Source organism: Anoplolepis gracilipes, chromosome 13 (genome assembly GCF_047496725.1).
Source record: "Anoplolepis gracilipes chromosome 13, ASM4749672v1, whole genome shotgun sequence".
Lineage (NCBI taxonomy): Eukaryota > Metazoa > Arthropoda > Insecta > Hymenoptera > Formicidae > Anoplolepis > Anoplolepis gracilipes.
Genome location: NC_132982.1, coordinates 3539061 through 3564478, shown reverse-complemented (window position 1 = coordinate 3564478; position 25418 = coordinate 3539061). Strand labels below are relative to the sequence as shown.

The following is a 25418-nucleotide window of genomic DNA, read 5'->3' as shown; positions in this document are numbered from 1 at the left end:
TAATTTGTCTCTCATTCATCGCGCTAAAAGTGATTGCTGATACGTAGAAAGAAAATAATAGTTGTTGACAAGATAGACGAAACACGACAACCGATTTAGAACAATAATTTATTCGTATGTATAATATCTCAAATGGCTAAAATGGACAAGTTTATTATATACAATACGTATATATGATTTGAAACAATAATTTATTTCATACAGAACTATTTTATAGCTATGTCTAATGGACAGGTTATTGCATTTCTTTTTAAATACAGTCCATTTCCATTTTTTAATATTTATTTTCTCTATTTCAAACTCAGATTTTTTTTCATTGTTGTACAGAATATTCTTTCTGTATATATGATAAATTTAAAACAGAGGAAATTGACTGTATCAATAACTTCATCGCACATGGACCATTAACATATAAATTGATAGAACATTTAATAGTATTTCTTCTATTTGTAGAATATTTACAAGTTTTTATTTGTGATAGAAATGATTATTTAATTGGATTCAATAAACAATTATGTGAACAATTATAAAGGGCTAATTGCAATCAATTGTTACAAGAATATTTTATCAATTATTAAATACAATTAAAAAATTGCAAAAAACAAAACTGCAAATTCAATATGAAAATTTAACATTACAAATACAATGTCTCAATGTTGCACTAATTAGAGAGAAATAGGCCATTTGGTATATACAGTTGATTTAAAACTTTTCCTTGATTTTATTTTAGTCAAATTTTATGCTTGTTTCATCTCTCTCACAAATCTCTTTAGCATAGATCAGTGAATATAATCTCAAGACTCCCACGAATCAAAATATCTCACGTTTATAAAGAATTTAAAATAAAATCATAACAATATTTAAGGTTTAACTTGCTTTTTTTTCTCCTTTCTCTTAAAGTTTAAATATTAACATAATTACGTTATACAACGTAAAATTAACAGCATTTATGAAACTTGATATATGTATATGTGTATGTAAGCATATACATTTAAGATGCGATTAATTAATTTTACTAGTTTGGGCAAACCTTGATAAAGACAGCTTTGTAAATCTTTGACAAACGAAAGAAAAAATTAATTCCTACGTTTTACTTTTATAATTAAGGTCTTAAGATCGAACAGGCCTGTTCGAAACAATAAGGTATGATAGTCTCGTCAAACTCAACGTGAACAAACTTATAACTTATTATTATGTGTTGTAAAAATATGAATGCTCGAACTCATACATATAAGAAGCTCATAAACAAGATTCCAACGATCTTTCTACCTGAGAAAGATATCGCGTAACCTTATATTAAAATATCAATATGTAAAAAACTATCTGGAATAATTACGTATCTTTCTCGATAATACTCTTAATTAATACTGTATGCGTGTACGTGTATGTGTGATGTGTATCGAACTTTATTTCGCAAATTGTTGTTTAAAAGATACATGTTATATATTTGCTGCTGAGAGTGACGGGAAACTTAATGATTGGCTAACAAGTTCCTAATAATCAATTAATCCTAGATCGGAATGAAATGCAATGCTGACCAAAGAAAGTCACGATTCCATTTTGTTGGATGTCGTCTCGATATCTACTTCCGTCTTCAACTTTTGCTCATCTCGTTTAGCTTCCTCGTGTTCCTCCTGTCCTATCTGATCGTCAACGTTCACTTCCTCCTCTTCCTCCTCTTCCTCTTTGCCACCTTGCATCACTTCCTCCTTCACCGTTACACCGCCGCCGGGCTCGCGATTCTTCGAATCGTTTTCGGCCGACGAAGGATGAATCTCGTCTCTCTGACGGTGGAAGGTCAGTATGTGGTGGTCCAACTCTGCGTTGAAGAAGAACTTGAGTGTACACTTGGGGCAATCGTACGGACGCGCGCCCAAACCGTGTTCCTGTAGTAGGTGACTCTACAAACAAATGCATATTTGTATCCAAACATAGGAAACAAAATAATAAATTGCTGTTTTACAGTATATGTTAATTCTGTTTTATTTGTAGCATGAAAAGATCTAAAAGAAAGAATAACATGAAACGAATTTAAGAAAAATACTCAATTTTACCACTAACAATAAGTCGGGGAAGAATCCAAATCTTATTCATATGAAAAATGTTGAGAACTTTATTCATCTTAATGAATGAACTGTCTATTTTGTGTTTGCTCTTAAACTTGTTTATCTGTTTTTTTTTAAGTTTTTTTTTAAATTTTTTCATCGTTTTATGGTTATCACATAATAGGTGTTATTTTACATTTAAGAAATATTAGCAATTAAAATACCTGAAGACCAATAGGAGTTGTGAAGAGTGACTGACAAAGGTAACAGCTGAGCGCAGCGCAGCCAACAAAAGTATGTTCTATTAAATGTATTTGCAGTTGCATAGGACTGGCAGCTTCAAATGAGCATAAATGACACCGCAAGGCTTCCAAAGAAGCTCTCCTGGACACTTCCAGATGTTCCTTTCTCACGTGTTGTTGAATTTTGGCTTCAGTTGGAAATGATACCTGGACATTTGAATTTTTACTATAATATTTCAATTTACAATTGAAAATATAATTTTGCGAGAATATACAATATAATCTTCAAAAAATTAAAACCGAAAAAATTCAATATCCTAAACCATTTTCACTAGAAATCTTTTAAAAATTCTTTTTAAATTTTAATTTATTATTTTAGTAAAAGAGAAAGATGAGAATTAGATTTTTTTCGCATGTAATCTTGAATTACATACATACATATGTACATACTTAAACAATTAAATTATTTGAAAAATTGCAAATCACTGTATACTAACTTGACACTGTATACACGTATAAGAGGGCTTCGAACCACTAGTGCTAATCTTTTCATGTTCTGCGATTCTGTGCTTCTCTGCCTCTTCGGGATCTTCGAACTTCACTCCACACTCTTCACAGCGTTTTTTATCCGTGTTTCCTTCATTTCTGGATCGATTCTCTACATTGAGTTTTCTGTCATCCCATTTATCTTTGGAGCCATCCCATTGACCGTTCTTGCTCGTGAACCAAGTCGTATCATACTTGGCCCGTTCATAGGTTGTCGAGTTCAGGATAGGCAATCCTTGAGAGTGTCGCATGTAACAAGGTTTGCAGACCTTGAGCGGTTGTCCACTTGTACTGGCAGGATTGGGTGGCAAGCTGACGAAATCATCGGCGGCAAAATCACGTAAACAGAGACAGCAACCCTGGCTCTGTGTTTTGCCGCCATCAGGACTGGTCGGACTAGAAACGGCGCTACGCGGTCCTGAAGACGTCCGTAGATGATGCCGTGCATGCAAACGACATTCTAGTTCGCTAATCAGCGTCTGCCGACAGACGACACACGGCGCGGGCAAATGAGGTAAAGAATTGTCCAGTCGTTGTTGCGGGTCCACGTTTTCCAAGCTATGCCTTTGCACGTGATCCAGAAACTGACTCTCCGAGCTCAGACAACCACGACACACCACGCATGTGTCGCTCAGTTGTATCTTGCAGTGCTTCTGTAGCTTGTGTTCGGCCAAAGTCGCGCTGGACAGGCATACTTCGTCACAAATGTTGCATTTGTGACGTCCGCCGGGTTCGTTGGATGCGTGTTGGATTCTTGTATGCGATTCTAGCTCGTTTCGCGAACGACAAACCTCACCGCAATAACCGCATGTCAAGGTATTCAAGGTGGCTAGACCCTTAGTGGACAGTTTTGGAGGGGTGTGAGCTAGTTTCTTGTGCGCTTGCAGCTCGGCTTCGTTTGCGAACTCGCCGCGGTCGCAGAGCTCGCATTGCTGGCCGGAAGCGCCATAGTTTGCACGTTTGTTGTTGTCGCGCTGATTCAGAGAATTGTTGTTACTCGATGCTGGTGAGCGGCCTCTCTTCAAAGACTTTGTCTAGAATTTTGGGAAGGAAAATCATTTTAGGAAATAATCTTACAAAGTATGTAATAATAATTTCATCTTATGTAAGATTTAAAAATACAATAGTTGTATACTTACTTCCTCCTGGTTTCTGGCCGTTCGATGAATGCGTCCGTTCTCTCTCGAGTTACTTCTGCCGGATGGCACTTGATGGTCCTGGGTCGCGTGATGAGCCTGGGCGATGTGTCGGTCCAAGAGAAACTCCACCGCGAAACCTTCCCGGCAGATGGGACATCTATAGAGATTGGTCGAGTGGCTGGCTAAATGAAGTTGCAGTTCGAGATCTGAGCCGCAGCAGATTCCGCAGAAGAAACAACGCGCCGCGACCGGGCCACCACCGGGCGTCGAGGCCGGGCTCCTCGCGGCACTCACCGGGCTGCTATTTATCAGAGAGACGGGTGGAGGCGCGTGCACGTTACGCACGTGCGCCGCCATTTCGGCCTCGCTCCTGAAGGAGCTCCTACCTTCGCCGCAAGTCGCCGCATTTGCTCCCGGCGGCGAGTTCTCATTGTTGGATGCGGCACACGTGCTGCATCGATAGACCCGGCATTCCTGGCTGTGCTTCACCGCGAAGTGCACCTGTATCGCTACTCTGGAGTCGAAGGTATCCCGGCACAGAGCGCAACGGTACAGATGATGCGCGTGCACGTCCAAAAGGTGCCTCTGAAGCTGATCTGGATGTGGGTAGAGCTTTTTACAGGCACTGCAGGCGTATTCCTTGCTAACCTGGCTCAGATAGTGCTTGGTCAGGTGGGCTAGCATATCCTCGCGGTCCGAGAAGACAGCTTCGCATTTGGGACATAGATGTTGTCTGCCGGACATCTCTTGGTTACGGTGGTCGGCCTGCAAATGTCGCGCCACATGTTCGCGGAAGGATTCAAAGTCTTTTAGCGCGGCACCGCATTGGCCGCACAGCAGAGTATTAGCGGTGTAACCGCCGGCAGCGTCTGAAGAAGATCTTGTCGAGTGCTTATTCGTGAGATCGGCGGGTTCCGGGGCGTCTCGGGTTCTCGATACCCGGGAGGCATCTCTCGCGCTACCGTCGTAAATGCCGCCGTTCATCTTCGTTTCTCCATAATCTATAGCATGCGTCGGTGCCGGTCGGCGATTCTCACAGTGTTGAAGAACGTAATGCTCGGCGTAGGAAGCCGCCGAGGAACACGGGATACTGCACAGGGGACACATCATCATCGCCGCGCCGAATCCGTCGATTCGGTGTATCGACAACAAATGGTCGCGTAAGAGGATCGACGTGGAGAACTTCATGGTGCACTGATTGCAGGTGAACCCGTTCTCGTAGTGATCCCGTTCAACAGCCGGCCTGTCACCGGCTCGGTCTTCGGACGTCGAGTACTTGCGATCGAGTCGCGGTTCCTTCGCGACATCCTGGCGATCCAGCGGCTTACAGGCAGTCGTCTGCTGCTCATTGGACGTTCTGCTCGGCGACGGCGGTCGTGCCGGACCTTCCGCGCCGCTCAGGATCGCCTGGTGCATCGTGTGCACATGGATCTGCAGCTGTTGCATGCAACTGAACGAGTCCCGGGTGCAGTACATGCAGGCGAGTTTCAGGGGTGAACTGAGAACGGGAGTGGTGGAGGCGCTGCCCTGCGACGTCTTCAGGATGTTCCTCGGGTTCAGACTGAGATTCAGCGACGGCGACGGCGACGACGGTACCGGCGGTGACGATGTGCTGTGCGAGGATACGCTTCTTCTGCCGTAATCGACGTCCTGAAGCTTGAGACCGGCCGACTGAGACGACGACGACGATTGATGTTTCTTGTGAGACTGCATGTGTGCTGTCAAAGCCGCGGCTGTACTGTAGCCTCTCGTGCAAGCCGTGCATTGGTAAGGCCTCTGGGTATCGTGCGTTTTTAAGTGTATCTTCAGGTGATCACTGGGAAGAAAAAAAGAAACGTGTTAGAGAAAGCTCGTGATTGAAATTTGCAAGACAAAATTCAAGAAATATCAATGCAGTATTACGTAAATGTAACCCAGGGTATATACTCAATTATGTAAAAAAATTCCCTGAGAATTCCAGAATTTTCCAGGTATTTTTGTTCAAAATTCCAGGTAAAATTAAAATATTTTTAGATGCATTTTTAAAATAAGCTTATTTATTTTAGCGTATCTTTTTTTGACATAAACAAAAAATATATATTAAGCAGATTTTAAACTTAAAATATTTTAAATTTTTATAAAAACATTTTAAAATAAGTACTTCTTTGACATTTTTTTCAATCCCCTGAATCCTAACGAAACTTTCCATGAGACTTCCATGATTTTCCAAGGTATAATAAAATTCCCTGGGAATACCAGGTTTTCCAGGTTTTTCCCGGGAGTATACATCCTGTAAGCGGTCTAAATACATGGAGAAAATTTTACAGTAGGAATTATATATATGAAAAATATCTACATTCTTTTTTACAACATTTATTGTAAATTTGGAATAACGACATTAGAATATTTATTGCTATAAAAATTGTAAATGCATTTGTTTTATTATTTGTTAACAATTATGCATCTGTTTGTGCATCAAAATATTTAACACTTTTGGGTAAAAGGTAATATATAAAATATATTATTGAATATTGCGTGTGATTTCTCTTATATAGTAATATATTCCACGATTACAATTGTGTTAATTTTTATAATTTTTATCATATTTTATAATTTTCTATTTTCTCTGAATAGAGAATAAATGATTAAAAAATATATAATATACAAAAGCAAATGAATGAAGTAAAATAATTTTAAGTAACAGTTTTTTCGCGTATAAAAAACATATATATATATATATATATATAAAAAATATCTTATTTAAATGTTGAAAACGTAAACGCGTACGGTGAGAATAACATTTTTATTTAGAAATGTATGACCCAATAATGTTACTTGTCTATATTTATCAATCCTGCAATTACATTTTAAGAGTAGAACAACGATACCGCGGCGACTATTTTAAAATTAAATCAATCTCTATCGTTTTTCTCCACAATCCCAAAATCACGATCATTAAATATTATTTTCGGAGACAGATGACTGACTTATTATATAAACTGATTCATCTATTAAAACGATAAATTGCCATTCGCTGTACAGAAAGATCGGAGATCTAATTCAGGGGATTCTATTTCCCATAATAAGAGTCTATGTATATTAAAATATCAGAAACCGCGCTGTCAATCACACGTGAAAATAGATTAGTGGACGAGGGTATTTCGATTTTCACTACGGAAGTCGGATGTAACGCGCTGTGGGGTCTTTAATAATAAAACTGTAGGACGTGATTGACAATGTTTAATTTATCGGCGATTTGATATACTTTGAACGGGATGCTTGCGCTTAAATCTCGGTGATTGGATTTACGGTAAAGCGATCGGCGAATCAATTCAAGAGAAAGAATTAAACGACGGGAAAGCTAAAATGAAAATGGACAGCGGGTTCGCCGACGTTTGCTTGAAAATATTTTCCTCGGGTGCTAATTAAGTGTCCTACTAATAAAGCGCCGAATATATTACTTATTGTTAGAAGGGAGATATCGGCGATGTGGTCGTGTTGCACGATGACCTTTTCCAAAATCGTTTCGAAAATAAATAATAAACTCTCGTATCTTTCATATCGAAAGAGATGGGAATCTAAAATCATTCTTTCACACGAACACAAAGTTATGTTAGTATGTTTTTAAGCGCGCTGTCGACTCTTTCATATTTAAATGTGCAAAAACGTAGAAAATCGTGTTTGCGGTAAAGTAACGACAATACAATAGCAACAAAATATCTGATTATTTTATATTAGACGGAAATTGATGTCAGGGAAAAAAAATGAAAAGTTTCTTCGCATTCGTAATTTTTTCTAAAAAAAAAAAAAAAAAAAAAATGAGAAAAATTGTTTACGTTGTTTCTCGAGTACCTAGTCGACTCGCGAATCTTTTATCTCGTCCTAGGATCCGTTAATCGGGTACAGAATATGGATAATTAAAACCAATGTATCTCTGAGAATTTTTTTAATCGCATTCCTTGCAGAAATCATCGATCTCTAGTCAATCGTAAATCGGACAAATTCACGAAACACGAATCTCTTGTATTATATATTTCTTTTATAATCCGAACAAAAATGTATTGTTATTTTTCACTTAGGAATACACGTGGGATTTTGGACCTAAATAATTAGATTCCTACATATTATCTTTGTCTTGATCATCTCGTCTGTCGTGAGTACATCGACAAGTAAAGATTCGTCTGTCGAATAAGCGTCGAGAAGAGGGTACCAGAAATTTCGGAGGACCGCGGGTCTAGCGCGGGTAAGGATTCGCCCATTTTCGTGGTACACTTCGCGAATGAATAATTCATCGTGTCTGTGTATGTGTGTCGATGGTGGAAAAACTGAATCCGCATTTAAGGTGAGGTCAGACCCGACAAGGTTTGAGCGAGCTAGCGGTCAGCGAGCTGTCTCGACTCGCCGAAACGAAGACAGACGGCGAATTTACTCCTGCACTTTGCGCGTGAATTATTCATGCGCCACCAGGATTATCGCCCGGTGAACCGCGGCTGTCCTATTATCGAGCGTATCGTTTTGCGGCCGAGCGACCGGCGACGAAAGAAGAAGAAAAAGAAGGAAGAAAAAAAAAATGGGTAAAAAAAGGACGAGTCAAAAGCGTGTAAAAAGCGTCGCGCTCGTTTAACGAAGAGAATGGACCGACGACGAGTCCGCGCCGGTCAAGCCGGTATTAAATACCACTCGCGACGACTCGGCATATTCCTGTTTTCGTACTACTATTATGTATTCCATGTCACCTCGACGTTGACCGTCTCATGCGTCGACATTTGACGTAGATCAAAGATGACGTTTCATGCAGATTGAGATTGATTTTCGTTTTAATTATATATTTTATACTCTATTTATTTCGCGCAATTAGATGTAGCAGAGAAGACAGATCTTGATCGAAATTTTATTCTCACTTGAAATAGTTTAGCTATTATTAAAAGACTAGAAATAAATCAAATTATTTAAGAATAGGTTTCAAGAGTTTTATATATTTAATATCGATTTTTCTTTAAGGTTTACGAAATTATTATCACGAATAAGTATTTTACCTTCAAAGAACTAATGATTCCCATTATTGTTGAAAAAGAATTAATTTTAAAATAGTTAGAGAAAGAGGATTGAAGGTCTCATGGTGATTTCTAAGAGTCTAACTCACGTAGAGAGTAAGGTAGAGTTCAAGCGCGAAATGGCGAGCAGCCATTCTACAAGAATAAGATCGTGTTTAGGGTGCTGAAAGGAAATGGAAATAAATGGACCGTTAAACTCCACCCTCGCCAGAGTTGAAAGAATCACCCCATCGTGTTGATTCGTGGGTATGTTGACTTCTTGATCTCCACGCACTCTCATCTCTTGAAAGTTTCATTTATAATTCAAGTAATTCAATTTTATCCGATTTTTGACAACCTTCATCTTTCAAATCTCTCAATTCAACCAACACCTTTTGAGTTTTATTTAGCGTCAATGTGTTTGTGATCATCAGCTGACTGTGTAAAAAATTTTGAACGTCTTGTTGTTTTTACTTATCTAAACTAGATTAGAAGCGCAAGAAGTTGTCGTCAAAGTAGACTAGAGGTTGAATCGGTGACTTCGAGTTGGTTGTCGATGGATCATGAGAACTACAAGACTGCCGTAAAATACGATGTCTCGCTGCCGCATTCCGTGAGAATAAAAACATCGCCATGACGAGGAATTACTCGTAAGATACGTAAAATTTTCCGACCGGTTTCGTGATCGAATCGAACTTTTCACTTTGACGGTAAGTTAAAACGAACATGATGTTTCAATATGTTCTCTTAAAATATATATATATATATATAAATTATTTTCTTTCAAAATTTTCAGAGAATTATTCTCCTATTTTTTTTTTTTTTTTTATTTGGGAAGGAAAATAATTTTCTCCGATATATCACTGAATTAGACATATTTCTGAGCTATACAGTGTGATATATTTTTAATATTTTAATCTCGCTGAGGTTCTCTTCGAATTAGGGATAAATTCTGATAAGACGATCGAAATAATACGACGTGCTCTTATCCGAAACGAAGAGTCTTAGTTAAGATACATCAGCGTGAGAACCACGGAGATTTTCACCCTTTTGTTGGATCACCCAAACTGACTGTTAAAATGGAAGGACGAATAGAGATGTGGCGTAAAGATCTTGCGGTACGATTGTAATAGCGGCTGACAGGTGAGAAGCAAGCCTCTGTTAGGACTTTTCTAACAATAACTCGATTCTTTGCAATTCTGTTTTAGCAAAATTCACGCCACTTTAAAATTATTGATTTATTATATATATATATATATATATATATATATATATATATATATATATATATATACTCACGCGCGTCAAGGTTAATAATACACAATAGATTAAAAAAAAAAAGATACAAAAGTTGCACAAAAAGCTATTATTTCTTATACATATATAATATTTAATTTCAATTATTTCTAATCGCGTAAAAATATATTATAAATATAGAAGAATCTATTAAAAATGTCAAAGAATCAAGTTAATAAAATGGATAATTTTTTATTTCAATTTTTCAACATTCTAATACCGTTTAGTTGCCGTATAATCGTGGAGTTTGATTTATCTGACAAAAGGAAACTGACAAAGTGGCGAATCGTGACAGTGAGCAGAATCGTTCGTATCGTGTCATCGGTTGCGAGCGCGACTTTAACGGCCGGCGAAGGCGGACGAGCGGCAACGAGGCGCTTGACTAATGTTCTACCTGTTGTCCCGTAACACCTATGCGTTTTACCTGTCTGCTCACCTGGGGCCCCGCGGGGGCTCGCGAGCGCACACGCGTGTATCCAGTTAGAAAAAGGTACTTTGCGCGGGGCCCTACTCTCTCTTTTTCTCCCCTCCTCTCTCTCTCTCTCTCTCTCTCTCTTTCTTGAACCCAGCTTAGCATTTCAATGCGCGCGGAACGATTCAATATACCGAGAGGATAACGCGTGAGAAAGAGGGAAACAAACAGATGGATACGACGCAAAGAGAAACTAAGGTGCGGGTGATAGGAGGAGAGGAGAAAGAAACAGAGCCACGTAAGAGAGTAAGCTTGACTAATGCCACCCGGGGCCGTGGTCGTCGTGTGATCATTACTCATTTGTCACCCGTTGGATCGGCGTCCCTCGTGGAATCGGTCGGAGGGGCCCCGTTGGGCCCCGTCCAGGGCCTCGTTCAGGGCCTCGTTCAGCCATCTGTTGCCTTTCTGGTTGTGTGCCAGCGCGATTGTTTCTTTTTACGCCTTTCGATTATCTTTACTGGCCTTAATGTTTGTGCTTTATGATAATTCGTAAACGTATTTCTTATCGATCAACACAACAGAAGAGAGAAAGAGAGAAATAATAATTGGAGGAAGATGTTTAAAACTGTCCAATTTTGCGGTCTACGAGGCAAAGTTTGTCAAATCTGATTGATTGTTCATGTAAATGAGATACTGCAGAGAGAAAGAGAAGTATCATTAACAACAAGGTTTCGCGTTTACCTCCTAGAGAAGGCAGCCTCACATTTCGAACAGCGATATCGCCTGTCCCCCGTGTGTAACTTTACGTGACGATCGCGACTGCGTTTGTGTTTGAACAGTCTGTTGCACCAACTGCACTGGTACGGCATCTGATCGCCATGACTCTGAAATTAATAAAAACAATCATCACGTTATTATAATTCTGATCCCATCAAAATGATTTTGTTCTAGGAATCAAAAAGATGTATAACGAATAATAAAATAATAAGATAACACTGATAACACCAAAAGTATTGTAACTGTAAAATTCTACAGAAGGAAATTAATTATCGCATCCTTGAAGAAGTTTGATTTGAAAAATCACAGAGTCTAAACATTTTCATAAAAATTCCATGTATCGCTTAGAAATTGCAACATATATACTTCAAGGTTCTATTAACACGTGTAGTCCACAGCTATCTACGAAACGAAAGGTATCTCAACCGAACCTCAGAAGGGTACTTGACGCGTACAATAGCCCGGTTCATGCTTAACATCTCAATACGTTGTGCGCGAGTTAAATGCGAGGAGCTTCGTCGAGCGTGCCAGAAGAGTCGGTGGAAAAAGAAGCAGAAAGTCATAGAGAGAGAGAGAGAGAGAGAGAGAGAGAGAGAGGTAAGCGTCGGTTCTCTGTCGGCCTCGGCCGCGAGGACGCGTCACCCACCCAGATCACGGTGACCGATATGATCCCATACGGTCACCTTCTTTGTGCTCCCCCGCTCGTAGCGTAAAACGCTCGTCGCACGCGGCTCAGGGGCACGAAACGGTGCCGCGCGACAAGGTAAGTAAGCTCGGCACGTACCGACGAGACCGTGCGGTCGACTTTCGAGCCGTCGGCTCCTTTGAAGAGACAATCTGGACGACGGTCGAAGCGATCGCCGCCTGGTCCGGTCTCTCGCTCGGTCCGGTCGAGGAGGATCGTCCAGGACAGACGGTATGCCGATGGAAACGGCGAGGAGAAGGTATGTATATCAGCTGATCGGACCAGCAATAATCAGCAACGACGTTTGCTAGATTAAAGGTCGACCGAGAGAGAATTCGAGTTGTACTACAAGAGATGCTGAAACGAGACAAGTTGTTGGTTGACAAGAATTTCAATTAATTTGATAAAACTCGAGACGATTTTACAATGTCTGAATGTTAAAATTTGCAATACTTTTAAGCTTCCAAACATCCTCGAATGTGTCAACGTTTTGTCTACCGCCGTTCGATATGACAAGTTCGCCAAGATTGAGATTACTCGTCACGTCTCTCCGTAAAGTAAAACTAGAATTGTGCGTAGAATAAATAGGTAGCTATCTCTGCCTAGACTCGACGAGGACTCTCGTCTTGATTATCGGAGTCGTATCTGCGTGCGATTCAGCTCGCGGGTTACATATACATATATATATGTGTGTACGTAAATATATATTAAATAGAGATATGTATATTCAGCAACGAACGAGAGGGAACCGAAGGGGGCGAGACTCTGGCTGCCACCTGGACAAGTAACCTGATAACTGGTACAACCTGTTATGGGTACGATGCTACAGATTCTGACCCGACGATGACCCGGCCCGGGACGCGGAAGAACGAGCTAATGTCACCGCCATGCAAAATAGAAAAAAAAAAATCCGAGGAAAGAGAGAGACTGGCCACGCGTCGTCTTCCAGGACGCTCGCAGGAGGAAACGCGTTAACCTGCCCGCGTACGGGACTCGCCAACCTGCAGAATCACACCTCGGACCTTTTCTCACACCGCGTGAAAAGAGAGCTTTACTCGCGATATACGTGGCGTGCATACTAAACACGCCTGTGACGAATGAATCTTTTTGGTTTCGTTTCTTCCTTTTTCTTTCCGCACTAGTCTGACCTCGATATCTTATCGCAAGTCGATGACGCAAAGTGTGTACTTAAAAGTTCTGGTAATTCTTATAATATAATTTTTATAATTAAATAATCACGAGGATTAATCTCGTAATTTTTGTGCTAACTCACTTCAAGACTCCTCTAATTTATAAAGATTTTTATCTCTCTAAATATTTTATTATGCAAATAATCCTTAGACCTATTTTTACAATTTACATCTTCAACAATAAAAAAAAAAAATCAACAATCTGAAGAAGAAACCTATACTTTTACCTGTTCGTGTTTCTTCAGATAGCTGAGACGCGGAAACTTCCGGTCGCAGAACTGGCAGGGATAGGGGGCGGCGGGGTTCGTACCGTCGGGATTGACGTCCGCGTCGACCTCGGGCTCCGACGGGAAACTCGCCGACGTGGGAGTCGCGCAGGAAGACGGTGTCTCGCCGCCGCGACGTGAGTTGGGCCCGCCATCCTCGCTATGCCAGGAGGAACTTCCGGTTCCTAGGGCTTCTGCAATTAATTAAAAAAAAAAAATACAATAAATATATTATTCTCGAACCTCTTCTGTCGACGGTTGAACAGATTTACTCGAATGATTCGCTTCGTAAGTGTCACTCTACTGGCGGGACCAGTTCCACGTAACAAGGCGACCTTACTGAACTCGCGTCATGTGTACGCGTAACGACGTTACGAATCTGGCCCGGTCTCACCTCGCCCGTTACGCGTGTCCCTTTACATCGTCCTCATAATGACGTGAAGACGGTAAAACTCGTGCCATTAACCCGCGCTTGCTCCGGTAAAATCGCGCGGTTTCGCGTGACCCTGCATCGCTAGGCTGTAATTCAACAGGCATGGTATTCCTTGACATCTCATTTAAGTCTTTGTTACAGCAGAAATTTTTTCAAACTATATATACAAATAATTTTTATAAGACAAATTTATACTTTATAATTAATACTTTAAATAAAATAATCATCACACGAGAGAGAGAGAGAGAGAGAGAGAGAGAGAGAGAGAGAGTATATATGAGTTTAAGATGATTCTCGAGTACTTTTTTAACGGAAGTTACACATTGTAGCGTACACCTTCAAAGAGCGTGAAATGATTCGGAAGCAGTGACCCCCGACATGAAATGACTCGCGATGAGGCGAAGAGGTCAAGTGAGAGAAGACCCCGCGTCTCCGTCACAGAAAATCCGACTTATCCTCCTCCGCGTCGAGGGAGAGCGTGTCGCGCCATCACTTCCGGCCAAGTCCACGCTGGCTAATCACGAATAATTTATAATTGCCTGGAATGAGGACTAGAGAGCTCCCACCGAGCTCTCCGGAGGATAGAGACGCACGCTGCTCGTCGTCGTAAATGGTGGAAATGACTCGGCTAGTTGGCCGTTTCCTCATTTGTCGTCGGCTGCGATGGATCGACACCCACGAGTCGATTTAAGAGATTTTGCGGAATCCCAGTCCACATGCGCGACAGAGACCGACACCCAGAAGAGAGACGCGCGATCACGCGGAGCGTTATATCTCGTACGTCTGTGTAAATCGCTCGCATCCTCCACCCACGCGTCATCCTCGTGAGCCTCGTTTCTTCCTCTCCCAGAAGGATGGTCGCCACTTTTGCGCGTTTATTAAATTATTGCGTGTCGCGTGTGTTTATAAAATTATATATATTTCTAACAGAAAAATTTGACATATTGAAATCGTGCATATTTTTACAATTTCGGCTCCTCTTTGAAAAATAAAATTCTCAAATTCGGCAGTTTATCGATACTAACTACTGTTGTTGATTATTCTCTTTTTTTTTTTTAATGCGAGAAGAAAATGACATGAAGACGAGGCAATTCGTCTAGCCATTTTTGCTCTGTACTCTGAGAGATTTCACGTTGCGTAACATGCGCACCTATCGAGGCGCTCGCCCAATTGGCACCGCGACTGACTCAACTCACGCGTTCCAATGAACTCTTCGGGGGTGCCGAGAGAGCCGGAGAAAGGCTGTCTCGAAACGTGATCGATCGAGCAATAAATGTAAATCAAACTGGAACAGTTTCTGCCGAATTAAATATTAAGCCATATAAATAGAAAGCGTAACGTAATATTTATTATGTGCTACTAATTTTTAATTTAAGAAATTATTTATTTATTATAAAGAATAAATCAAACTTTTTCTTTAGTACAAAATAAAAAAGATTTAAGAAGACACATCAGCAGACACGTATAAGATAGTAATAATTTTGAAAAGGTGATTAAGAAAATTTGAAAAATGGAGAACATAAATCAGAGAATTTATGTAATAAGTAGAATTAGATAGACTGTAAAATTTGATATTGCTATTAAATATGCAAGATATTATAATTAAATAGGATTAAATCAATGATAATTAAGAAATAATTATTTATTTTATATTATTATATTATTATTATATTATACTATTTAATAATGTAATACAGCAATTAATAATATTTAAGAATAATAATAAAATAGAAATAATTTTTCCTTCTTTTCTGAAAATTTTTAAGAACTCTCCGACACAGAATAATTTGAAAATTTAATAATATCTAACTTAAAATGTGGACATTTTATATACCGTGTGAGAGGAGTATAAGATGCCGGGGGAGAAGTGAGAGGATGTTTGATTACGGAAAGAATCGAAGAAAGAATTCTCTCGGGAGGGCTCTTATTTAACTCGCGTGCAATCGGCGACGATGTGTCATCGGGGCGAAAATAGGCGCATTTAGCGGCCCGACCTACCGATGCACGCGTTGCCGACCTGCGTCGCTGACAATACTGTTGTCGCAACTATTTATAGGAGCGTTTCGACGACGCTTATTAATAGGGGCCCGACTTAACGCCTTCGTTAATTGTGACTTATGTTGGACCGCGAGCCTTACGCGGATTTTTGCGCCATTGGCGTAGCGTGAATTCTCAGATTTATCATTATCGAAGAAAAAGTTCGTATCTCTCTCTCTCTCTCTCTCTCTCTCTCATGTATCTTTTAATTTCTCAATTAATCAAATCCTTAAAAATATTCGATTCATCCTTCATCTATGAATGCGTTCTTCAACTAATTTTAAAAAGTTTGAAAATTTTTCCTCAGTAAAAAAACTGTCAAGAGAGATTATTTATGGCGATACGTTGACCATTTCCTACATTAAAATGGCATTTTTGCGATTAGGTCTTTAAATGTTAAATTATTTTATTCATTTTAAATTTAGTAAAAAATAAGATTTTACCATATGCTAATATTTTTCAAAGATTCTTCATTTTTTTTTACAGAAAAAATTGACTTTAAATCGATTGAAGAATCTACAGATAAAAGCTGATAAGTTTTTGCACATTAAACAATCTTTTTTCTATTCCTCTCCATTATAATAAAAATATTAAAAATGAATAGATCTCATCTTATAAAAAAAGAAATAATAAAAATTGATAGAAAATTATTGTACTAATTTAGCGTTAGATGTTTAGATCATATACAACTATATTGGACGTTGATATTGCTTGACCTAACTAAGACCGTTTCGTGATGAATCTTCATACTGTCCACTCGCAATTATCAAGTGAAATTATCGCCGCTGTTACCGGCGACAGAGTTTAATAGCGCGTTTGTCAGAAAGCCGTTTTGTATCAACTTATTTTTGGCGAACGTCATCAATCGCGACGCGCTTCGAGGTGTAACGTGTGTCCGTGTGTGTACATATACTTATATGCGTGTGACTACAGATCGGATATTCATCGTGCAAGAATGAGCATTTGTCACAGGAAGACTCGTGCGAGTAATAATATTTCATGTTGATTCGCCAGGCTCAATTTACACGCAACCGGATAATTCCTTTGACGACTGCAGCGAGAGTCCGAAAATTTTCAGAGAAAAATACCGGAAGCGGACAGGAAAATAGTAAGCAAATGGAATTCATCCTAAGTAAGGAGTTTACTGAATGACGCATTAAATCGTATAATTCCAGCTTGACAGATTTGATTAAATTTCTAAAGATTTAATTATTTACATAGAGATATAAATAAAATAGCATATCTTGACGATCAAGGTTTTGCACTTAATATTGTCAAGTGTTGTTTAATAAAGTATGATTAGTCGGCGACTTAAAGAGACTAGAAAAAAAAAAAATGCAAAAAGGATTGATGCTAAAGATAGTGAAACAAGATGCAATGATATATGCATTTATAATACTCATTTTTTTCCTTTATACTTTCACTGCGACAATTATGTCGTTCTGTTAGAACGGTAGCGTCGAATTAAAATGATGTAGAGCGGATTATAAATGATAAATTCTTCTTCCGCTGTGCTCAGAGGAGGTAAATATAAGAAATATAAACACAGCCAAAAGAAGACAAAAAAGAAAGAGAAAAAATAATAACATGTGTATGTAACAAATTATTTGTATCTTACATTCTTTTTCTAACGTACATACACATATTCAGATCCGATAAACATATAAATATCAGCATATGTGTATCAGCTAATATATATAAATTAATATTATATATATTGTACATAATAAATTAATATTATATATATTGTACATAATTTTACATTAATTATGTTATACATATTATATATATATATTAATTGTATATATATATATATATATTTATTTATTTATTTAATTATATATAAATTATACTATTATATATTTAAATTAAGTTTAAAATTTTATTTCATATAAAGACCCCTTTACAAACATATTAATGTTAACATTTGTAAAGTTTAATTGCATTTTTTGTTCCTTCAGTAAAATCGATATTCTGTGAAAATTTGCAAATGCAGGTAGAAAATTCTTTGAACAAATCCAAACTTTCTAGAAAAGTAAAAGGGCTCGAGATAAATGAAAAATCAGACACAAACGAAAGACAGAAAAGAGAGAGTCAACAAAGAGAAAAAGAGATGGAGAAAGAAGTTGCATTCAGACCTTTAGACTTGTGTTGCTCGTCCTGTGACGGTTCTTTGTGTGCATGGATCTTGCCAATCAGCAGCTCCAACCGCGAGCTGTTACCTTTGAAGAGCATTTTGATTTAAAGTCTTTCCAGCAGCCTGGAAGTGATGGTTTTCACTATCGATCGGCTTTTATGTTTGATCGACCTTCGATTCGTCAACAAGCAGTCCACTTTACGTGTGTGATGCGAGTATCAAACTGAGCTGTCATCACAAAAGTGTCAATATAAATATTGATAGCTCGACCGTAGGCACTGTTATCAACAATAAGTATAGCTGTAGGTTTAATTGTAAGTTGTGTATATGTGTGATGTAAAAGTGATATAATCTGAAAATCGATAAACTGACACGAGGCTGATTGATTACGTACCGATAACAGTTCGTTAAAATGACACGAATTTAGATAAATTCGTATATTAATTAACGAAACTTCTTATCTTGATTTAAAACACTGTCCATTCGTCCTTACAATGTGTGTCCTTATTTAATGTATATATTTAAAATAATTTATCCTCGCACACAGTGTGCATCAAATCAATCCCAAGACAAAGTTCTGTTTTTCAAAATTAAACGTGATGAAACGTCAGTGTCTCTCGATGCACCTTTCAATTTTTCATTGATCTTCGCTTCGAGAAACCGTTGGCACTTCGCTAACTATAATATCCGTGTTATTGAACTCCACTGGATCTCACCGGGGATCGCGCACGGGTCGTCAATCGATCCACCGTCGATCGCGATGCTCCGAGAACTGCGGGCCTCGTCAGTCGACGCGGTATCTCAGGCGATGCCAGTCGAGAGGCCAGCGCGCGTCAAGACGGTCTTCTCCTCATCCGTTGACTATTATCGCGCGCGATGCAAAGCAACACATACACACGCGGTCCAAGTCCTTCTCTAACTTGGTGAAACGACGGCAGGAAGAAGATGATGGGAGAGAGGGGGGCCAGCGAAAAACCGCCACCAAGAGAGAGAGAGGCCAAAGGGAGTCCCCTGGGAAACCAGCCACCGCATTGGACGGTAGGCGGGATCACACACTAACGAGCACCACCTTCCGAGAACCACCACCTGGCACCTATTAACCTTCAACCAGCTCCACCACCTAATCCTCCTCCACCTCCACGCGCGCGGACCCCGAAGAGAGGATATGCTTTACGAGCGAGAGCGGTCGCCGCGTGTGCGATTCGGTACCGCCGGGGATCACATTGGCATCTCGTTCATGATCTCGCAATCGCGAGGTTGTAGATCCTCCACTTTCTCTCGTAACCCTTGTGCGTCTATGTATGTTCTTTTATGAGATTTCAGCAGGCGAGAGAAACTTGAAGAGAAACGGGTTTTCCTGCCCTTTCGAAGATTGTATTATGTAATCGAAATGGAAAAATGAGAGAATGCTGGCACCGCAGTAAAAATCGCGAAGATATGCCATAAAATTTCGATTACATTAATTAAATCAATTTATCTTTCTTTTACATTGAAGCTATCATGTGTTATAATTAAGTGTATATCAGTGGAAATAAAAAATAAATAAGGCTATTAAAATTGCAGTCTTAAAGGATCTTATTGTATTATTTTTATATCTATTTAAAAAAATGCATTACATTATTATTGTATTACTTTAATTAAATAAATTTTATAAAACTTATCAAATTTTAGTACTATTAATTTTTTATTTCCACTATATTATATATATATCGAATGTAATAATAAATTCGTTTGTGATTCGTACAAATAATCGAACCCTTTGTCTAGCGAATTTATGGCGATTTCGTACGCAAGACGACTCATTATCCACTAATTCTATAAAAGTCTCGGTCAGGAAACTTTCAGCGGCGTATTCAACCATAAAACAGTTCCGTTATCGGTCGATTAGCGCCGTAGATAATGAGTTTTTGCTCTACCCTATGCTTTTGCTTATACAAAAAAATGACGAAATATAGTTAGAGAAATTAGACATACTAAATAGTAGTAGCAAAAATTAAATTGCATGTATAAATAAAGCTCTAATATATTACGTACAGTTTGGTAATCGAATGATTATAATTATCATATTAATAACAGTCAACAATTACAATCACTATTATTGTTCTATAATTAAAATAATTGATATGTAAAGAGAGAGAGAGAGAGAGAGAGAGAGAGAGAGAGAGAGAGAGAGAGAGATGTGTGTTTTGTGGGAATAATTTTTAGCTTTGACAACATCGGCCCATCACGAGGTGGTCTTAGTTTACGGGGGGTTTTAGAAGAAATGTCAAACAAGAAGAAGCAGGAAGCAAAGGGAAGAAGAAGGGTAGAATCGGAAAAAAGAAAAGAGAATTTCGGGAGAGAGAAGGGCCCCCTGCGAATCCTGTGAAATCGCGCGGAATGGATTCTCACACGCGGCTGGAGCTCTGTACCACCTTATGAGATGTACACAACAGCGTGGCACCCTATGGGGGGGGGGGGGAACCCATAACGTGCGCGACCCCGTAAGCCGTGTCACGGGAAGGCGCCGGCGCCCACCCATCGCGATTATTTATCTCATTGCAATCGCGGCATTAGGTGGTCTACAAAGTTTTTTTTTTTTCGATCAACGTGCCATTGTAATGCACGTATGTGTAATGCTATAAATACTAAATTAAAAAATTATTTCTTCAAATGAGAAACATTTATGAAATTTATTTTATTTACTATATATAATTATGAAATTTTTTAATAAATGGTAAAACTCCTTATCGTAAAATATTTGTTATATATCTCAATTTTATTTAACTTAATCTGAATATTTTTATTTCTAAGATAAAATATATTTTAAAAATTTGCCAACAATCTATCAAAACATTCGTTCTTTTTGAAATTATATAGTGAAAACTTTCAAAGAATTTTTTTCTTTTTCAATTATAACTAATATATTTATGTAAGTAGGTTTTTTTATTAATAATATAATATCCTTAAAATATATATACTTATCCTTCATTAAAAAAAAGCTAATGAATACTTTGCACAAAAAATATTAAAGACGTCTGAATCATGTTTAGATGATATATAATAATTCTACCACTATAGATTTCTCCGCGATTTTCTCGTCATCGGACGAGCTTCCATAGTTTGCGGTGTCATCGCGGCATGATCAATCTATCGCTGAAGTGAACCGGATCATGCAAACGAGTTTATTCGATCCCGATCGAGACGAAAACCGTGCGATCTGTCCCACCAGAGCGAAACCATAAACCAAGTTGTAAAAAAAAAAAAACAGCGAGAGATAGAGTTGATAGAGAGATGCTCTTTATAGATCATCGTCTTAGGCACGCACGTCCGAGCATGCTCGAGTAGCCTTAAGCGGCACGATGATGCATTTATCTGCGATTATTATCTGCGCTCGCAACGATTTTACGCTTTTAACAGCGAGACTCGTCGAGTCCCGTTAAGAACAGTACTCGTAAGATTAGCAACGGAGAAGAAAATAAATTTGTAGGGCGATAGATCGTTACGGACTGCCAATGATCAGCGCAATCCCGACTTCCCCTCGCACGCCATCATTGAGAAAAATGACGAGCCACGGATAAAAAAAAAAAAAAAAAAAAAAAAATGCCACGCGATAAGCGACGGTATCGCGACATGCGACGAATTCTCCGCGTTACGAGTCGTTGTGGGAGGCACATTTAATAAGGCGCATGTGCGAGCCGAAGACGATGTTACTCCGCCTACGCCGCTCTCTCTAACGCGGTGCACGCGTTTTCCCTGCCATCCTCGTGTCCGCGTTTCTACTACACGCGTACGCACGTCGACCCATCACCATCGCCGTAGGATCCGCCACGCGCGATTTCATTCACGAACCACACGAGTATCAGACGATGTTCATATACGCGTCAGCTGTCAATGAATCAGCTGTTATTTATCGATTCATATTTTTTTTGCATGTAAACCGCGCAAAAATAAACGTGCAAGATTGGCATGAAAAGTTCGGTGAGTGAAAAAACTATGGTAAATTTCCGTTATTACTATCCTAGATTTTATTCAATAAAATAAAACTTAACAAAGAACTATAAAAATAATTAATATGTAAACTTAAATATATTTATATAGCTTTATGCAAAAAGACATTTTAATTAATAAATCAATTTAATCAACTAATCACTATATAGATGAAAAAATGAAATCAATATAATAATAAAATCTGTTTTAATTCAAATTAATATGTGAAAGCTTTTAAACAAAAATTTTGGATTTTATAAATGTTACTAAATTTGGTATTCATTTTTAATTTAATAAGAAAAATTTAATAGTAATAGAATTAATAATATTCTTACCAATTAATTTATTTATTACATCGATTTTCACTCTATTATGGATTTTATTTTGGAAAGCTTGAATTAAAAAAACATTCTCTTAATTAATGAAATAGATAACAAGATTTTCTATTTATTTTAACATTTTTAATAGAAAAAATTAGTTTTCACCGGTTCTTTTTCGGAAAATATTTTTACCCTGGTATGGATTTTCGCAAAAAAAAAAAAAAAAAAAAAAAATGTGGAATTTTGCTAATCCTATGAATGTACTTTATACAATAGAACATTTATCTCTATGTCTGTCTCGCTTGATCCTGTCAGGAACGCAAAGCCGCCGTTACCGTTTCGCTATTTGCGGTCGACAGATCACACGAAAACCGTAGGAATCGCGCCTCGATATTCTTCAGCTTGTGAGAACGCGGGCGACCAGAAACCGTACGACGTTCCTTCATGAATTTATTAGATTGAGACTTTCTCACGCGAGAGCATCTCGATCGCGAGACGCGGAAATGTCGTTCTTGTGACTTTCTTGAGTAAATCTCCAAGATGCGAAAAACCGAAATTATTTATTTATTTGGAAACGAATATCGGAAATATGTATATATTAAAAATTAACATTTCGAGCTTTGATGTCAATGAATTATAAAAATAACTTATTTATTTATCAGTATTAGCTTTTCATTTCACAATTTCTGTAATTTTTAATTAAAAATCTGTATTGTAAATAAAATATATGAAAGCTGAGAGCAATTATTATAAATTTAATTAAGATAAGATTTTTATACAATTGTAAAATTTTTTATTTAGCTCAAAATTGATTATATTGTTGTTTTCGAATTTTTCATTGCTTACTTTTTAATTATACTCATTAATCATGAGTTTCATTGAAGATTTTAATTAAACAATACTAATATAATACTTTTGCAAATAAATTGATATCATTGCAGTGTTAATTTAATTAGACATAAATTTGTTAAATGAATGAGAATATTTGCATAATTTTCTTTTGATAATTTTCAAGTTAGCAATTCTTATTTCTTAAAATGCAAATGAACGCAACGAAAATTCGAAGAAGGTAAATGTTCTTGAGGATTATTCTCACTTGGAATCTTATTGTTAGTTTATCATTGTTGTTCTCTTATTGTTACAATAACAAGAAACGGTAAATTTAAACTCGAATAGAGTCGACGTAACTTCCGACCCGAGGTCGACGCAACCAGCAGGAAGCGAGTTTGACCGGAACTGCCTACTCTCTTAGACGATACACCCTCCACAACCGTTTGTCTTAGCGTAGAGAATAGCGAGACAACTCCGTTAAAGTCTTAAGGAAGCCGGAGCATTAGCGAACTGGGTTTTACGGCTCTGAATTAGTGGCGGAAGACGGGAAGTTCGTGTCTACCGGAATGTTAATTAGCCCCGGACATTACGTCTTTACGCGCGTTGAGTAAAGTCTACAATTATTTTGCGATTATTTGTGACAAATTACGATGACGTGAGATAAGTGACATGTCAAATAAAATATGATTAAGAACGAGAGATTTTCACAGACAATATAATTATGATGTCGTAGTATATATTGCGATAAATATTAGAAATATACATGCGAATATATTATTGTTTACATTAATAGTGATATATTTACCAATATATTTACTAGTACTTGATTTATTAGAACGGAAGTATTAAAACTCAGATGATTCAAATCAAGGCCTGTATTATTATTAAACATTCGTTACAGGTCGACCCTTTGAAGGGCCTTTCGTTTCAAGATGATGACTGGCACATTCCGATGAGTACCCTCTTGTGCCGTATTCAATAGAATAATTTACGACGTTGACGAAAACTAAATTTCGTTGGCAACCCGAGAAATTCCAGTAGCGAGTGCCTAACGCAAAATTAATGAGCCACCTATGAATGCAAAATCTTCTAATGCTCTATAAATCGTCGCCCACGACGAAATCCTCGGAACCATTTCTTCGACTTAAATTATTCGATGAATATCTCTGTCTAACTCCTTACCCTTTGTTTTAAATGACAAACAATTAATAAATGTTACATATTCCGTTTATCTTTTGAGGCAATTCATCAGAGATGTGCAAAATAGGTGGGCCAAATCCATTTGAAACAGAAAATGCAAAATAGTTGAAACATTTCCATTTAAAAATGTAAAATATTTTTTAATATTGTATTTTAATATTGTAAAATATTTCTACAAAATATTTTTTAATATCCATTTAAGATAGAAAGTAAAAAAAATAGGCATTTGTAAAATGATTTTATAAAATGAAAATGGTTTTTTAAATATTTATATTCTTATATTTATTTGTATTGTATATTTAAATTCTTATTTTTTTCTTACTCCTCATATTTCTTATTATCTATCTATTAGATTAGATCTTACTATCTATTCTTATTTTTTCTTGATTTATTGATATTTAGAATTTTATTATTATTCTCGATATCTCTTTAATTTTTAAATTTGCAAGACAAATTTATTTAAAATAGAAAATGAGTAATGAAAATTGTTAAATAAAAATGTAACGTTTTTGAAAATATGTATTTTAAATGCAAAATACAAAATAGGCATTTTACATTTTGCATTTCCATTTTAAATACATTTATTTCAAATAATGCACATCTTTGCAATTGCACAAACGATGGTTGTTTTTTAATTATTTATCCATTAGAAACTCCAATTCATCCGTTTCTTTTAATAAAACCGATTCTAAATATATCTAAAAAAAAATGATCGATCTAATATCCTCTTCGTGGTTGGTAAGCTCGACCGTGCGATAATCATGTTACAAACTCATCTATTTTTTTTAGTCACTTTAATCCCACGTGTAAAACTATCAGCACCCCCTTCGAGGGCACGCATCTTTTCGGCATTTCGGTGTCAGGGGACTCTCTTATAGATT

At 37.7% G+C, this 25418-nt stretch overlaps 1 protein-coding gene across 5 annotated transcripts in view; it reads right to left on the bottom strand.

Moving 5' to 3' along the window:
* Positions 1-202: 202 nt before the first annotated feature.
* Positions 203-25418, bottom strand: part of L (zinc finger protein Lobe) — a 76994-nt gene continuing 51778 nt past the window's right edge. For 2 of the 5 annotated variants that reach the window (XM_072904443.1, XM_072904444.1), the window contains 6 exons: positions 13572-13804; positions 11434-11576; positions 3973-5788; positions 2785-3867; positions 2270-2494; positions 203-1901 (listed from right to left, as the gene is read on the bottom strand). In XM_072904443.1, coding sequence (XP_072760544.1) covers positions 1548-1901; positions 2270-2494; positions 2785-3867; positions 3973-5788; positions 11434-11576; positions 13572-13804 — 3854 coding nt within the window. In that variant the 3' untranslated portion in view covers positions 203-1547. Of the gene's footprint in view, positions 1902-2269; positions 2495-2784; positions 3868-3972; positions 5789-11433; positions 11577-13571; positions 13805-18218; positions 19131-25418 lie in introns of those variants that run through there. The other 3 variants (XM_072904446.1, XM_072904447.1, XM_072904445.1) reach the window with 3 other exon arrangements.